The 18,105-nt window shown below is 43.8% G+C and overlaps 1 protein-coding gene across 1 annotated transcript in view; it reads right to left on the reverse strand.

The window, feature by feature from the left end:
* UNC13B (unc-13 homolog B) overlaps positions 1–18,105 on the reverse strand; it is a 703,803-nt gene that overhangs the window by 150,017 nt on the left and 535,681 nt on the right. The window contains exons 17-18 of the mRNA XM_082256386.1: positions 14,136–14,305; positions 3,507–3,622 (exon numbers count right to left, since the gene is read on the reverse strand). Of these exons, the coding sequence (XP_082112512.1) occupies positions 3,507–3,622; positions 14,136–14,305 (286 nt within the window). The remainder of the gene's footprint in view (positions 1–3,506; positions 3,623–14,135; positions 14,306–18,105) is intronic.

The raw sequence follows: 18,105 nt of genomic DNA on the forward strand, positions 1-18,105 counted from the left end.
TATTTTTCCTTCAGTGGTTTTGGTAAGCATCAACCATAGACTACTACCACCTGCAGGAGCCCCGGGGGCTGCACAATAAGTGCCAAAGGCAGCAGGGCCAGAAGGCAATTTAACATTCTCTGGATAAACAATCTTGCAATATCCATAGCCAGTTATATTCTGAACAATTAGAAACCCGTCCAAGTAACCAGTTGGGTGTTTAAGGGCATCAGATGTTCCTTTAATACCCAGAAGTATGAGAGTCTGAAAATGATACGGATAGAATGGCGTGCGGCATTTCAGACACAAAGAAGGAGCGGAGTTGTTTTTAACCTTGAGCCGTGCTGTGTGTACAGTAATATCATTCCACACGGGATGACCTTCACTGTGCGTACAACGCTGCAGGCTGCTCGGCATGTATGATGAATCCCTAATGTATATTATCACGTCTCCGTCAGTTATACATCAATTATCCTCTGTGTCCTCTGTGACGTACATGAACTTTAATGGCATCCCAGTCTTAGTCTGTAGGGTTCAATATTGAGTTGGCCCACCCTTTGCAGCTATAACAGCTTCAACTCTTCTGGGAAGGTTTAGGAGTGTTTCTATGGGAATGTTTGACCATTCTTTCAGAAGCACATTTGTGAGGTCATGTACTGATGTTGGACAAGAAGGCCTGCGCTCTAATTGATCCCAAAGGTGTTCTATCGGGTTGAGATCAAGACAGTCAAGTTCCTCCACCCCAAACTCGCTCATCCACATCTTTATGGACCTTGCTTTGTGCACTGGTCCAAATCTTTTGGTGGAGGGGGGATTATGGTGTGGGGTTGCTTTTCAGGGGTTGGGCTTGGCCCCTTAGTTCCAGTGAAAGGAACTCTTAAAGAGTCAGCATACCAAGACATTTTGGACAACTTCATGCTCCCAACTTTGTGGGAACAGTTTGGGGATGGCCTCTTCCTGTTCCAACATGACTGCACACCAGTGCACAAAGCAAGGTCCATAAAGACATGGATGAGCGAGTTTGGGGTGGAGGAACATGACTGGCCTGCACAGAGTCCTGACCTCAACCCAACAGTACACCTTTGGGATGAAGCAGAGTGCAGACTGCAAGCCAGTCCTTCTTGTCCAACATCAGTGCCTGACCTCACAAATGTGCTTCTGAAAGAATGGTTAAACATTCCCATAGACACACTCCTAAACCTTGTGGACAGCCTTCCCAGAAGAGTTGAAGCTGTTATAGCTTCAGAGGGTGGGTCAACTCAATATTAAACCCTACGGACTAAGACTGGGATGCCATTAAAGTTCATGTACGTGTAAAGGCAGGCGTCCCAATACTTTTGGTAAAATAGTTCAAGTTCTCATTCACACACTTCCTGTTATAGGTTGACAACAGTGAACAGTGGTAACAAGTTGACGTGTTTCAGCTGTGACAGACTATCTTCCAGCACACAGTGCAAAAGTTTTAAATCCATAGTGATATCAAGCCGGCAACTCAGTATTAGTGCATTAAATCCAAATCTTTATTGACTACATACTATAGCACAATGGTAACAAGCTAACACGTTTCGGCTGTGACAGCGTTCCTCGTAGCACACAGTGCCAGAGCACATGTCCTCGGCGATTAGAAGCTGAACCTGCAGGTGAGCTTGGGTATTGTGTATTTCCTTTCCTTTAAAGCAGTCCCCAGTCCAGGAGTTCAGGGATCCCAAATCTGTGTCTATCCATGATGCCCTCGGTCCACAGGAAATGAGCTGGATGATGATGGGGGTCATTTAACCCAGCTAGTGGTGGACATAAAATCAGTGAGGCTGTAGGGGGCAGTACTGGGGACTAGGTGAGTATTGCACTGAAAGCACCTTGCTTGCTTTTAAAAGTGGAAAACAGCAAATTCAGAGAAAAAACTGGACTTCCTCTTACTTGTCAATGCACAGCTAGTATAAGAATGCAAATCTGTCTTTGGAACCACCGCAGCAGCACTCACACTATGAGAAGGGTGGGGATGACATTGAGCCAATCAGCCTGCTTTGTACGTTGCGGTCACTTTGTGAACATGCCAATAGGGTGGAAGGTAAGAAGGATGACTGCAAGAGTGTGCTTCTGCTCCTTTATTGCCCAATCAACAGCCTGGGGGAGGTGTATCAGATCTTTAACAATCATTTTGACACCCATCCAAATCTGGAGGACCCATACACCTATAACTGTAGTGTAAGGTCACATGGAGGGCCATGTAATTGACATTCTAAAGCAGGAAGTCCTCCTTTAACATTCATATAGATCTTTGGGCATTTATGATAATCTGTCTAAAAAACATAAGAATAGGGTACATTAAAGCGGAACTAAGTGGAGTAGAAGGGGGGGGGGAGGTGTGGAGTGACAGGGTCCACAGTGGCTTCCACCCAGAGGGGACCAAGATACATCTGGGGCTTAGCGGTGAATACATGGTGGCCTTGGGGTGTCAGAGAGCCACCGCAACCTGAGTTAATGAAGGCATTGAAAGTAAATAAAAACAGAGGAAACAAAGAGGTGTGACCTCAGAGGGTTGCAAAAAGGGGATGCTCAAATCTTTATTATCAAAAATTGAAAAAACTTTAGTAGAAAAATTAAATGCAAATTTACATTTGATACAAACTCCACCACAGTGTAGTGGATATTGATACCAATGAGGAGCCGGACAGACTAACAATAAACATCGACAGCATAAAAACAAAGACACATGCGACACATAACCCACCCACTGCACAGGAACCAAAAAGAAGCAGGTAACTCGGTGTAATAGAGTGCTTGGTCAGAACAGACCATAATCACTGCTGCATTAACACTGAGCTCATGCTGGCATAAACCAGGGAAGACCCTGGCACCATGGTGTAGTTAAAAAAAATTGTGTCGGTTAAAGTAGAAAACCATAAGAAAATATGCAAAAAATACCAAGATGGTGCTCCTGGCCATGACCATATATCTTCCTTCATTAAATTGTGAACAAGTTCATACAGAACGATTGTTAGTGTATGATAGGGCTGACATGATTGCCATGACCTGTAGATGAAGAAGCTGCTCATCAATGGTAAGGTAAGTATGGTAAACTTTAGGCAAGGTGTTCCTACTGGTAGAAGCTGATGGCGGAGCTGAGTGACCGATACACGAATCCCCCTGCTGATCCTTAGGCCAGGGATGACAGGTCAAGGGAAGTATATATGGAAATGAGTATTATAAGAAGTATATATGGAAAGCGGAACTAAACCCTTCCATCCTTTATAGCCTGGGAAACTGCCATCTTGGCCTCTGTTGTCATGGTGCTGTAGATGTGATCCGTTATGCCACTGGATGGACAGTTCGGCTGAGAGCACCAGCAACTGTGACATTTAGCATTCACGGTGTTCCTTGAAATGAACAGTTTCGGGAAATCATCAAATGGATGGGTTTAGTTCCACTTCAATAAAACCAGGAATCTGACATCTCACAGAGGCTTCGACCACCCTAGATCCTGGCCCCTGTGACCACTCCAAGCAGACAGAACAATGGCCGCTTACCTCATGGAGACACGTGTACTGGACATGGTACGGGGCCACTTTCTCTTCTCCCTTTATCTCCACACTGATCTGCAAGCGGATGGCGCCTGAGACGGCAGACTTGTCTGTTCTTTTCTCTGGAGAGAACAAATACAGAGAGGAATGAGATGTTGATTGATCAGATAAAGCCCCCCAACAGAAGGTTAACAAAACCCATTGGGATGGAGGAAAAGCTTGAAGAGAACATTGTAGAGGAGATTTAGCAACAAATAAGGTGTCCTTGGAAGACAACCACATAAATCCACCAGGTCTGGCAGGTGTAGAGATCACAAATATGTAGAAGCAAGGAAATATAGAAGAATGATGGGAAAAAAACCAAAAAAAAAACCCAAAGTGGTCAATCAAGTCTGTCCTTTATTGTTTTCTTTAATGGAGTATAGATCTATGTCTACCCCATGTATGTGTAAATTCACTTACTGTTGACTGAGTCACTACCTCTGCTGAAAATCAATTTCAAGCATCAAATACTCTTTTGGGAAAATAATACTTTCTTAGGTAAAGTCTGAACTTTCCTCCTGGTGTTTAAGGCCATGTCCCAATGTTCTAGATCAGGGGTCTTCAAACTATGGCCCTCCAGTTGTTCAGGAACTACAATTCCCATCATGCCTAGTCAAGTCTGTGAATGTCAGAGTTTTACAATGTCTCATGGAAAGTGTAGTTCGGCAACAGCTCGAGGGCCGTAGTTTGAGGATCCCTGTTCTAGATCTTGGCTTCACATTGAAAATACTGCCCTTCTGAGCCTTATTCACTCCCTTTATGTATTTAAAGGTTTCAGATATGTCCCCCCTTTCCCTTCTTTCCCCATGACTGTACAAATTATGTTTCTGAAACCTCTCCTGATATGTCTTCCTCAAGCTGGCGACCCCCAAAGATCTATATAGAGATCTTCTTCCTCCTGCTGGTGATCCCTCTAGTGATATAAAGATCTATATAGAGGAATCAGGTCCTCCTTCCTCCTGCTGGTGATCCCTCTAGTGATATAAAGATCTATATAGAGGAATCAGCTCTTCCTTCCTCTTGCTGGTGACCCCTCTAGTGATATAAAGATCTATATAGAGCAGGGGTGGGGAACCTATGGCCGGGGGCCATATGCGGCCCTCAAAGTCATTTGGTCTGGGTTCCCATGCAGCTGAGTCTATGTCTCTCAGCTGATCTGTCAGAATGGACCCGATGCTTCCTGTATAGTTCCGGCTCCGTTCTGACAGTCTGAGTGAGTTACAGCTGGAGTGATATCAAATGCACTCCGCCTGTGACCAATTCAGGAAACATTGCTTCTTCCTCTAGCGCGGCGCTGCTGCTAGCCAGCATTTCCCGCCAGCAGCACACACAGCAGTACCAGCCAGAACCAGCAGTACTCACAGCAGTACCAGCCAGAGCCTGCAGTATCAGCCAGAACCAGCAGTACTCACAGCAGTACCAGCCAGAGCAAGCAGTACCAGCCAGAACCAGCAGTACCAGCCAGAACCAGCAGTACCAGCCAAAACCAGCAGTACCAGCCAAAACCAGCAGTACCAGCCAAAACCAGCAGTACCAGCAGTACTCACAGCAGTACCAGCCAGAGCCAGCAGTTCCAGCCAGAACCAGCAGTACTCAAAGCAGTACCAGCCAGAGTCAGCAGTACCAGCCAGAACCAGCAGTACTCACAGCAGTACCAGCCAGAATCATCAGTAATCACTGCAGTACCAGCCAGGACCAGCTAGAGCCAGCAGTAATCACAGCAGTACCAGCCAGAACCAGCAGTACCCACAACAGTACCAGCCAGAGCCAGCAGTACCCACAGAAGAACCAGCAGTACCAGCCAGAGCCAGCAGTACCCACAACAGTACCAGCCAGCAGTACCTACAGTGCAGTACCAGCCTGAGTCAGCAGTACCCACAGCAATACCAGCCAGCAGTACTAGCCAGTAGTATCAGCAGTACCAGCCAGCAGTACCCACAGCACAGTACCAGCCAGCTATACCCACCAGCAGTACCCGCCAGCAGTTCTTTTCAAAACTTACCACCACAAAGAGTCGACTGCGCTCCAGACTGACCGACGCAAACCTGGAAGACCAGTTGCGAGTAGCAACATCATCAATACCAGCTAACATCACACACCTCACCAAAGAGAAGCAGTTGCAGCCATCACATTAGGGGTGAGTTAATTAAATGTTTGACCAAATATAACAGGCACATTTTTAAGTTGATAATTTTGTATGGCCCCCGAATGATTTTATAAATACCCAAATGGCCCTTGGCAGAAAAAAGGTTCCCCACCCCTGATATAGAGGAATCAGGACCTCCTTCCTCCTGCTGGTGATCCTTCTAGTGAGATAAAGATCTATACTGAGCAGGGGTTGACAAGCCATTGATCATGATCTACCGGTCGACCGCAGGCAGGACCTCCTTCCCTCTAATGATATAAAGATCTATATAGAGGAATCAGGACCTCCTTTCCCCTACTGGTGACCACTCTAGTGATAACTAAAGATCTATATAGAGGAATCAGGTCCTCCTTCGTCCTGCTGGTGATCCCTCTAATTATATAAAAGATCTATACAGAGCAGGGGTTGGAAAGCTATTGATCATGGTCTACCGGTGGACTGCAGGCATCCGACAGGTAGATCGCGAACATAGCCCTGCTTCCCCCCAGCCTCCGCCACTCTCATTTTCACTGCAGAGCAGAGAGCGGGAGGTATCGCAGTACTGGATGGAGGGCGGGAGCGGAAACTGCCTCAGTTAACCTTTCGAGCTAACCAGCAGGTGATTGGTTGTTAGGACACAAGACATTCCTAGCAACCAATCACCAGCTTGTTAGTATGAAAGTTAACACTGGCAGCTCCCGCCCTCTATCGAGTACACTGTGAGACGACCTGCACTCACGCTGTCAGATAGGACAGTGCTACCTACACAGCGCTGTCAGTTTGTCGGAGGGGTGGGGGAGGATGATGTGAAAGGGACTGCCTTCTGGGGGGTAAAGAACACTGTCTTTTGGGGGCAAAGGACACTGCTATTGGGGGGGCAGAGGACACTACAGTGGGTGGTAGAACAATGCTACTGGGGGGGGGGGGGGTTGGGTGATGTGAAGGGGGGGCAGAGGACACTGGTTTGGGGGGTACAGGACTCTACTGTGAGGGAGGAGGGCAGAGAACAACTGCTATGGGGGGCCCAGAGAACACTACTGTATGGGGGGGGGGGGGGCAGAGGACACTATTGTGGGGGGGATGATACAAAGGGGGACAAAGCACACTATTGTGGGGGTGGGGAGGCACAGGACAGGGGTGATGTGAAGGGGGGCACAGGATACTATTGTAACAAACTATGTGTTCTACATGTCATCTTTTTATTTGGAGCTTGAGATATATATATATATATATATATATATATATATATACAGTATATATATATATATATATATATATATATATATATATATATATATGAATTTTTTAAAGGGCTTTAGTGTCCCTTCAAGGGGTCGGGATAGAAAGACAAGCAGGTCTATGTGTCTCGGGAGGCCAGAATTAAAGTGACCTGTCTTTACAGTGGATTTTTTCATTTACAACCACTTTAAAGGTTGTTCCACTGTAGAAATAACCCTACAAAGGATTGAGACGTGGGTACAGTTTACAGAATAGCCACACATGGTTTTCATTCATTGCCAGGAACACAGGTAAGGTCCAGAATGCTCTGTATCTGGGACCTCTCTGAATGGTTCCCAGCACAAAGTCTGGATTTTAGGAAAAAGCCCAATTCAAGCATTAGGGGGTGCACATCCAAAAATGAAAATTCGGCAGTAGATCCGAGTTTGGCCATTCAAGGGTTCAGTCTGAGGAATAATAATATATGCATAATTACATTTAGTGTTTGCTCCAGAGATGAAAAAATTCATGAAGCTAAAACATCTCATTAGGAAGTTGAAGAGCTCATTTCGATTGCGCACACGCAGCGTCTGACAGCAGCGGAGGATTCTGGGTGTCTGAGCGCACATGACAACACAGAGCGCTCCCACATAAAGCTCCCTAATGAGCAGATATAGTAGTATATAATAGTGCGGGGACGGGGAATGGTTTCTTATTATCAGGTTTGCCGGTGACAGGATGACTCAAACACACGCTGTAGCGTGAGACTCAGCACCCACAATGTCAACCAGGAATGTGCTGACAGCCCATAATTAAAGCAGCACTCCGGGCACAGCAAACCATTCAGCAGTTATTAGGCAATATGGAAAGTTATTTGATGGCTGTGTCTTTTTGGTTTCTGGATGCACCTTTTGGGAGAAATAATAATGAGCTTGGTATATGAAGGGTCTAACTGCCAAAACATGGTTCCCTCCTATCCTAACCAACTGATCAGTGTCTCCTAACCTACGATAATAAAAGAAAAAAAAAAAACTGATTGACTTCCATAAAAGAAATACATTTCAACACTTTACTCCCAAGAGGTCACTTTTATCTTTTCCTGGATTCAAATTTGCCGTTAGCTGCTGGAAAAAGATTTTGAGGTGTAGGTATTGCTGCTGAAAGTTCATAAATGCACAAAACCTGACATTATATAGGTTTGCCAGTCATTTTACCTCCAGGTGCTCAGGAGGAGGGCAAAGGATCCCCTTTCAATCCCACTTTAGTCCTGCCGCCATTCTGGTTCCCAATAAAGGGAGTCCCAGGTTCTCATATCCCCATTTCCAGATGGCTTAGAGCAGGGATCCTCAAACTACGGCCCTCCAGCTGTTGCGGAACTACACATCCCATAAGGCATTGTAAAACTCTGACATTCACAGACATGACTAGGCATGATGGGAATTGTAGTTCCTGAACAGCTGGAAGGCCATAGTTTAAAGACAGTATGTAAAGGGGGATTAACCGCGCTAGAGGAAGTAAATTAGACAGCAGCAACTTCCAGTGTGACCACACCCTAATGAATATTTGTAAATTAAGTTGCGCTAAATATGATCAATGGAGGTATAAAGTCCACATACTCCCAACAATAAATGAAGATGACAAAATCCTGGATAAAATCCTGGACCAGACTCCCTTAAGGGTATAAGCTTACCAGATTGAGGTAAGATAGAAGCAGATGCTCTATGTAAATCTTGTCACCAGCTTGCTGGACTTTCTGGGACGCCCTGAAGCCTTCTTCACAAATGCAGTGGAAATGTTTTTTATGGATTAAGTTCCTTTTCACGACCAGCTTTGGCTTGAACAGGGAAATGTGAATTCAGTCTTTGCAACCATAAGGTTAAGTGATGGTCTGTCTAAGCCAGGGGTCTTTAAACTATGTGTAATTGTAAATTAAGTTGCGCTAAATATGATCAATGGAGGTATAAAGTCCACATAGTCCCAACAATAAAGGAAGATGACAAAATCCTGGATAAAATCCAGGATTTTGAACTAAAAAGTTGGTGAACTTTTGGATACATCTGAGGACCAGTTGTTCAAGTCCAGGGTCGGGCCCCCGAATCATTGACCACCATACAGGCTTGGTTGAATATTTGATCTGGTGACAAGATTTACATAGAGCATCTGCTTCTATCTTACCTCAATCTGGTAAGCTTATACCCTTAAGGGAGTCTGGTCCAGGATTTTATCCAGGATTTTGTCATCTTCCTTTATTGTTGGGACTATGTGGACTTTATACCTCCATTGATCATATTTAGCGCAACTTAATTTACAATTACACATAGTTTAAAGACCCCTGGCTTAGACAGACCATCACTCAACCTTATGGTTGCAAAGACTGAATTCACATTTCCCTGTTCAAGCCAAAGCTGGTCGTGAAAAGGAACTTAATCCTATAAAAAACATTTCCACTGCATTTGTGAAGAAGGCTTCAGGGCGTCCCAGAAAGTCCAGCAAGCGCCAGGACCGTCTCCTACAGTTGCTTCAGCTGAGGGATCGGGGCACCACCAGTGCAGAGCTTGCTCAGGAATGGCAGCAGGCAGGTGTGAGTCCATCGGCACGCACAGTGAGAAGATTTTTGGAGGATGGCCTGGTGTCAAGAAGGTCAGCAAAGAAGCCACTTCTCTCCAGAAAAAACATCAGGGACAGACTGATATTCTGCAAAAGGTACAGGAATTGGACTGCTGAGGACTGGGGTAAATTCCTTTTCTCTGATCAATCCCCTTTCCAATTGTTTGGGGCATCCGAAAAAACCTTGCCTAAAGAAGAAAAGGTGAGAGCTACCATCAGTCCTGTGTCATGCCAACAGTAAAACATTCTGAGACCATTCATGTGTGGGGTTGCTTCTCAGCCAAGGGAGTGGGCTCACTCACAGTTTTGCCTAAGAACACAGCCATGAATAAAGAATGGTACAAAAACCTCCTCCGAGAGCAACTTCTCCCAACCATACAAGAACAGTTTGGTGAGGAACAATGCCTTTTCCAGCATGATGCAGCACCTTGCCAGAAGGCAAAAGTCATAACTAAATCTTGGGGAACAAAACATGGAAATTTTGGGTCCATGGCCAGGAAACTTCCCAGACCTTAATCCTGTTGAGATTTTGAGGTCAATCATTAAAGCGGAGTTCCGGGCACAAAATCGACCTAATCGATTTTAAGCCCATCCGTTGGCTCTTCTTCACCTGAAAAGGAATTGGATAGTTCGGCATATTTTTTTTTTTTTACTCACCTTGTAATTTTATATAGAAAATACTCACCTATTCTGCACTTCCTCCCTCTGTGCCGCGGCTCCGCCGTCACTTCCTCTTTGCGATGATTCCTGGGAGCTGAACGTCATCGCTCCCAGGAATCAATGCGACGGCACCGGCCCCACTCGTCACTTCCGGGGGGCGACGCCGCATTCCCTGCTAAACAGCTTCTGGGCATGCCCAGAAGCTGTGGAGGAATGCGGCGCCGCACCGGAAGTGACGAGAGGGGCCGGTGCAGGTGCATTCTGGGAGAAGAAGACACGGAAGATGATGCAGAAGAGGATTCAGCTGCCCACAACAGAGATGGCAACGCTGTACGAGAAATTTTATAAGTAAGTATTTCTTCTTGCAGGTAAGTGCGAACCGGGACAGATCAGAGGCTATCCATTGTGGAATGTACTAGCCCTGACTGTCCCGGGGGTATGTTTATTGAAAAACTGTTTTTGTTCCCGGAACTCCGCTTTGAGATGTGGGTGAACAAAAAAAGAAAAAACACAAATTCTGGCAAGCTCCAAGCATTGATTAGACAAGAATTGGAAGGCCATCAGTCAGGATGTGGCCCAGACGTTGACTGACAGCATGCCAGGGTGAATTGCAGAGGTCTGGAAAAGAAGGGACAACACTGCAAATTTTGACTCTTTCCATAAACTTCATGTAATTGTCAAAAAAAGCCTTTGACACTTATGGAATGCTTGTATCCCATAGTAACATCTGACAAAAAGATCAAAAACCACTGAAGCAGCAAACGTTGTAGAAATTAATATTGGTGTCATGCTCAAAACCTTTGGCCACAGCTGTATAGAGAGGACGGGGAAATTTATGGACTTGTGATGTGTATGGATCGAACTGCGACCGTCTCTTGGGGTTTTCAGCATCAAGAAACTGTTTTCTGAATTTCTAAGGCTGACACCTGTTCTTCTGGTTAACTTTCTCCAAAGCTGGCCATACACTGATCGAAATTTGGCCAGTACAGCAGGGACTAACTGAATTTTCGAACAGTGTGCAGCAATCCCAGCTCAAAAGAAGTTGATCATTTAACTGACTTCTTTCAAGGGGACATGTACAAAAACGGTTCTTGATCAGCAGCTGCAGCTTATGATCGGGGTAATCAGACAGCTGTGGTTCTATGTCATTCTATTCTGACAGGTCTGGATGGGGAAATCTGTTAGTTGGCTGAACAGAAAAAAAGTGAATGGCCAATTTATGTTTTGGCCATATGTACCTCCTTGAAAACTACTTGGGCAATACACTGAAAGCATCACACAACATGTATACGGGAGAAACAGATCATGTCTCAACGCTTCAAAATGGGGTAGACAACCCATTGATCGCAATCTAATGGCAAGTGACAGGTAGATTGAGAGTCCCTTCGTTGCTGACCCCTAGAACTTGGACAGAAGAGCTGCAGGTTTGGACAGCAGAATGAAGGGGAACCTGGGTAGAACCAGCGGCCGCATTTACAAGGAACTGATTCCCAGGATTTTCCTCTTATGGTTGCTGGAAGGCAGCTTCTCCTCCTATCTCTGCCACTGGCATTCAGCTGCCGCAGCAAGGAAAATACAGGAGCATGGTTCCTGCAAATGTCGCTGCTGCTTCTGTCCAGGTTCTCCTTTATCCTGTTGCTGCCCCCCCCCCCCACACTCCTTGCATTGCCGCAGGCTTCCCCCTCCTCTCCTCAACTGCTGGCTGCTAAGAGGGATCTTAGTGTAACGCTCCTGCGTTTTCTGAAACAAGATGGATTTGCAGCTGCAGAAAAACTCCACTCAGCAGTCATGTAGAGATACGTTGAAATACCAATTCCAACTCCCAAGACTCATCACTGTGGTCTGTCTGATTCAGCATACAAATATACACACTCAATAAGATGTTTCCTGGAGTGATAGATGTATATAGCAGCATAGTGGTGATGAGCTGAAGAGACAGGTATGAACAGTGACAATAGGTGAACAGCACTTGAGAGAAATGTTCATGAGAGTATAGATGGTATCGAGTAGGATGCAGATAGGTTTAGCAATCATGTATGGTAGTAGGTGGTAGGACAGCAGATGTCATACAGGAGAGACTAACCCAGTGCAAGGATAGATGTTAGTAGGCTCAAGAGCTAGCAATCTAAACAATAGTGCAGATGATAGTTACAGTCCTTAATATGCAGAGCTAGATAGTGTAAGCTTAGTAGGAAGGTTATGGAGGATTCCCCTGCGGGGTACTTATCACTAATAGCAAGCAGTAGTAGAGAGGTCCGGTATGAGCGAGTGATCCGGTAGTGGGATACAGGGATCAGCAGCGAGGTTCCGACAGCGAGGTACGCTTGTAAGCATATGAGCTTCAAGGCAGGTTGAACGAACATGTGAGTGAGAACGCCGGCGGTTGAAATAGCCGCTCTGCGGCGCTCAGTGATGACAGCATCGGTCTTAAAGGTGTATGCGCACTTACCAGAAGAGAATGGTGGGACGCATACACTGAATAGAAAAGTGGAATAAGGGTACCAGAGGTACCAGAACATTACACTTAGGGACAGAGAGCAGGGACATATGTTATTTACCGGCCCCTTCCTTTTCTGACTGAACACAGTGAGTGATCAGTACTGATCACTGGCTGTGTTCATTCCTAAATAAAGCATAGTAAACTGTGTTTACTATGCTTCTGATTGTGAATGAGCAGGGATACTGTGCAGAGCTACTCCTCAATCGCATTACTCTGTCTCAAAAGAGAGACATCATGAGTCTGTTTAGACCCCCGATATTTTTCCAAAGCCCCTCAACAGTCCTGCTAAAAATATATGTAAAAAATAATAAAATATAAGATAAGAGATAGAAGGGTAAGATAAGAGAGAGAAGGGTGAGATAAGAGAGAGAAGGTTGAGATAAGAGATAGAAGGGTAAGATAAGAGATAGAAGGGTAAGATAAGAGATAGAAGGGTAAGATAAGAGAGAGAAGGGTGAGATAAGAGAGAGAAGGGTGAGATAAGAGATAGAAGGGTAAAATAAGAGAGAGAAGGGTAAGATAAGAGAGAAGGGTAAGATATGGGAGAAGGGTAAGATAAGAGAGGGAGGGGTAGGATAAGAGATAGAAGGGTGAGATAAGAGATAGAAGGGTAAGATAAGAGAGAAGGGTACGATAAGAGAGAGAAGGGTGAGATACGAGACAGAAGGGTACGATAAGAGACAGAAGGGTAAGATAAGAGAGAGAAGGGTAAGATAAGAGAGAGAAGGGTAAGATAAGAGAGAGAAGGGTAAGATAAGAGAGAAGGGTAAGATAAGAGAGGGAGGGGTAGGATAAGAGATAGAAGGGTAAGATAAGAGATAGAAGGGTGAGATAAGAGAGAGAAGGGTGAGATAAAGAGAGAGAAGGGTGAGAGAAGAGAGAGAAGGGTGAGATAAGAGAGAGAAGGGTGAGAGAAGAGAGAGAAGGGTGAGATAAGAGAGAGAAGGGTAAGATAAGAGATAGAAGGGTAAGATAAGAGACAGAAGGGTGAGATAAGAGAGAGAAGGGTAAGATAAGAGATAGAAGGGTGAGATAAGAGATAGAAGGGTAAGATAAGAGATAGAAGGGTAAGATAAGAGATAGAAGGGTAAGATAAGAGAGAGAAGGGTAAGATAAGAGAGAGAGGGGTAAGATAAGAGATAGAAGGGTAAGATAAGAGATAGAAGGGTGAGATAAGAGATAGAAGGGTAAGATAAGAGATAGAAGGGTGAGATAAGAGATAGAAGGGTAAGATAAGAGATAGAAGGGTAAGATAAGAGATAGAAGGGTAAGATAAGAGAGAGAAGGGTAAGATAAGAGAGAGAGGGGTAAAATAAGAGACAGAAGGGTAAAATAATAGACAGAAGGGTAAGATAAGAGAGAGAGGGGTAAAATAAGAAAGAGAAGGGTGAGATAAGAGACAGAAGGGTGAGATAAGAGATAGAAGGGTACAGGGAGCCATGGTGACCCGGGAAGATATATTAGAATGTATGATGGAGCTCACCTAGATTATACCAAACGTCCATCTCCCCGCTCAGCGTCCGCACTTCAATAATCGTCTGCCCAAGGAAGTCGTCCGATTCTCTCTTCAGCCTCTGCTTCACCCGTGACTTAATATCGTCATCCTCGTCCCAGACCCGAACCTTGATCCGATCAGAAGAATTATGGCACTCACTGTAAGAGAGAAAAAAAAAACGAACTTTCAAGTTAGGTGCAAGACGCAGCTAAGATTAGTGCCTGCTGGTGCATGGACTTCATGCAGGGGGGCATATGCATGCGTTTGCTTGAAGTCAATCTAGAGAAAACGTATCTCTATTGGTAACCACCTGCCGTCTGCCCTACAGAAGTTTTACTGCTACAAAGCAACAGCTGTGCACCGGATCACGTGTATATATAGGCGATCCCGCACTTCTGGGTAGGGGGTGCGCATGCTCACCGGCGGCGGCTGACTTCCGCTGTGATTAAACACAGTGGAAGCTCATTGGCAGATGCTGGGCACTCTTTGTCCTCTGGCACACGCAGATTGTCAGGCAGAGACACGGAACTGCCACCTGCTAGAGATGCACCGAAATTTCGGCTGCTGAAAATGGTGTTATCGGCATTCTACTGATAAGAGAAAGAGGTGGCGATAATGGCGCCGAAAACGCACGTGAATTTGTGGTGAATTTACCGCGATTTTACTGTGCTTATGGTTTGTTTTTCATAGGTCATGCTACTCAAAAACCACATCAAAAACATAACACAGGTGCATTAATGATGCGTTCCTGCTGCGTTTTCAATGCATTTCAACGGGGAGGTGCGGTGGTTTTTATAGGTGACCAAAAATGTAGCAAGAAGGATTTTTAACACAATGGAAGCGCAATGGACCAGTGTGAAGCCATACATAGAATTTAAAGGGATGCATTTTTCTTAAACTTTTCTTGCGCTAAAGGTGCCAATAATGGCCGACAAATTCATATTCATCGAAATGGATATTGATTAAAAAGTCAAATATAATATAATTATGAAATAGTTGTGTAATCAGGTAGGTAGGCGACTAATTAGGGGTGGTGGGAGGGAAGGGGAGGGGAAAAGGACCAAAAGGGGGTGTATCTACCAAACACTGGATATGGGGATTTAAATATATATATCAGCAACAGAGACCAAAAATTATAAAAAAGGATAAAACATATTTATTGAATATAACAAACAAAAAAAATATATATAGTCATATAAATATAACAATATCTGTCTAAAGCACATCTTGCGGATCTACGTGTTTTCGCTCAACAGAGCTTCCTCAGGACCCAAGAATATATTCGTATCAGACAAAATCGTATAAAATCCCAATATCCTTTATTAACCACTTCCCGACCACCCGCCGCATATTTACTGCGGCACGGTGGCTCTCCTGCGCAAACCGACGTAGGGATACAGCGGTTGTGGGGGAAGCTAGGGGGCGAGTGCGCTCCGGCGGTGGCGTCGCTCCCGCCCCCACTCGGCAGCGGGTAAGCCGATGTGGGTGTCAGGTGGCTCTGATTGCCGCTTGACACCTGCGATCGTTCCCAGCTGAGAGAGAAGAACGGTCAGCTGTTGTAAACACAACTGACCGTTCTTCTTTCTGAAATAATCACAGAGTGCCTGTGATCCTTCTATATAGGATCACAGGTCTCTATGGTCATTTCACAAGTCCCTCCCCCCACAGGTAAAATCACTCCTCTAGGCTCACATTTAACGCCTTGATCACCCATACTGTTAACCCCTTCACTGCCAGTGTCATTATTACAGTAACAGTGCATATTTTTAGCACTGATTACTGTAGTAATGCCACTGGTCCCCCCAAAAGTGTCAAAAATGTCAGTCAGGGGTCCGATCTGTCCGCCACAATGTCGAAGTCCCGCAAAAAAACGCAGATCGCCGCCATTACTAGTAAAAAAAAAAAAAATAAATAAAAATGACATAAATCTTTCCCGTAGTTAGTAGACGCGATAACTTTTGCGCAAACCAATCAAAATACGCTTATTGCGATTTTTTTTTACCATAAATATGTGGCAGAAAACAAATTGGCCTAAAATGTTAAAAAATTGTGATTTTTAAATTATTTTTTTTGGGAATGTTATATAGCAGAATGTGAAAAATATTGTTTTTTTTTTTTTATCAAAATCGTTGCTTTTTTTGTTTATAACGCAAAAAAAAAAAAAAAAAATCGCACAGGTGATCAAATACCACCAAATCAAAGCTCTATTTGTGGGAAAAAAAAGGACGTAAATTTCATTTAGGTATAGTGTCGCACGACCGCACAATTTTCCATTAAAGTAACGCAGTGCCGAATCGCAAAATAGGACCTGGTCATTAAGGGGGCAAATCCTTCCGGTCTTAAAGTGGTTCAATTGATATTAAATTAAAATGTCAAATATAATATAATTATATATAAAAATATAAATATTGTTTAAAAATGGTAATTTTTGGTTTCCGTTTTTTGGCCAAGTGCATCCTGCATTTTCGGTTTCGGCATCAAAATTTCCATTCGGCGCACCTCTACCATCTGCCTATGTAAACAAGGCAGATCGCCGTTCTGACAAGAGGGAAGGGATGGCGTTTGTGTCCCTGCAAAGCAAGGAATAAATTCCATTTCTTCCCCTAGTAAAAGCTCCTCTCACAGTACACACAAACACTGGTTAGGCACACAGTTAACCCTTTGATCTCCCCTGATGTTAGATAACCCTTTCCCAGCCAGTGTCATTACAGTGACAGTGCATATTTTTTAGCTAACCAAAAGGTGTCAGTTAGTGTCAGAATGCCTGCCCGCCATATCGCAGTCCCGCTAAAAGTCGCTGATCGCTGCCATTACTAGTAAAAAAAAATATCTCAATGTTTGTAGACGATATAAACTTTTGTGCAAACCAATCAGTATACGCTTATTGGGATTTTTTTTTTACCAAAAATATGTAGCAGAATACAAATTGGCCTAAAATGATGAAGATATTCGATTTTTTAAAAAAAAAATAATTTATTGGATATGTTTTATAGCAGAAAGTAAAAAATGTTTTTTCAAAATTGTCGGCCTTTTTAGTTTAGAACGCAAAAACTAAAAAAATGCAAAGGGTGATCAAACACCACCAAAAAAAGCTCTATTTGTGGGGAAAAAAAATGACATAAATGTTATTTGGGCACAGCGTTGCATGACGGTGCAATTGCCATTTAACCACTTTAGCCCCAGGCCTGGTTTACAAGTTAAAATCATTTTTTTTTTGCTAGAAAACTACTTAAAACCCCCAAACATTACATATTTTTTTTTTCAGAGACCCTAGAGAATAAAATGGAGATTATTGCAATATTTTTTATTACACCGTATTTGCGCAGCGATCTTCCAAACGCAATTTTTTTGAAAAAAATTCACATTTTTTAATTAAAAAATAAGAATCCAATAAAGTTAATCCAATTTTTTTTCCATATTGTAAAAGATAATGTTACACCGAGTAAATAGATACCCAACATGTCATGCTTCAAAATTGCGCACGCTCACGGAATGGCGACAAACTTTGGTACTTAAAAATCCCATAGGCGACATTTTAAAAATGTCTACAGGTTGCCATCTTAGAGTTCCAGAGGAGGTCTAGGGCTCAAATTATTGCTCTCACTCTAACGATCGCGGTGATACCTCACATGTGTGGTTTGAACACCGTTTACATATGTGGGCGGGGGTTTCCGTATGCATTCGCTTCTGTGCGCGAGTTGAAGGGGACAGGGCGCTTTAATTTTTTATTCATTTTTTTACTATTTTATTTATTTTTTTTATTTTTACACCATTTACTAAAAAAAAAAAAATTTGATCATTTTTATTCCTATTACAAGGAATGTAAACATTCCCTGTAATAGAAATAGGCATGACAGGACCTCTTTTTTGTGAGATCAAAAAGTCCTCAAATCTCACAAGTACACTAAAAGATGAAAAAAATAAAAATAAATAAATAATAAAATGAAAAAAAAAAAAA

Source organism: Pelophylax lessonae (genome assembly GCF_965119305.1).
Source record: "Pelophylax lessonae genome assembly, chromosome: 1".
In the NCBI taxonomy this organism is placed as follows: domain Eukaryota; kingdom Metazoa; phylum Chordata; class Amphibia; order Anura; family Ranidae; genus Pelophylax; species Pelophylax lessonae.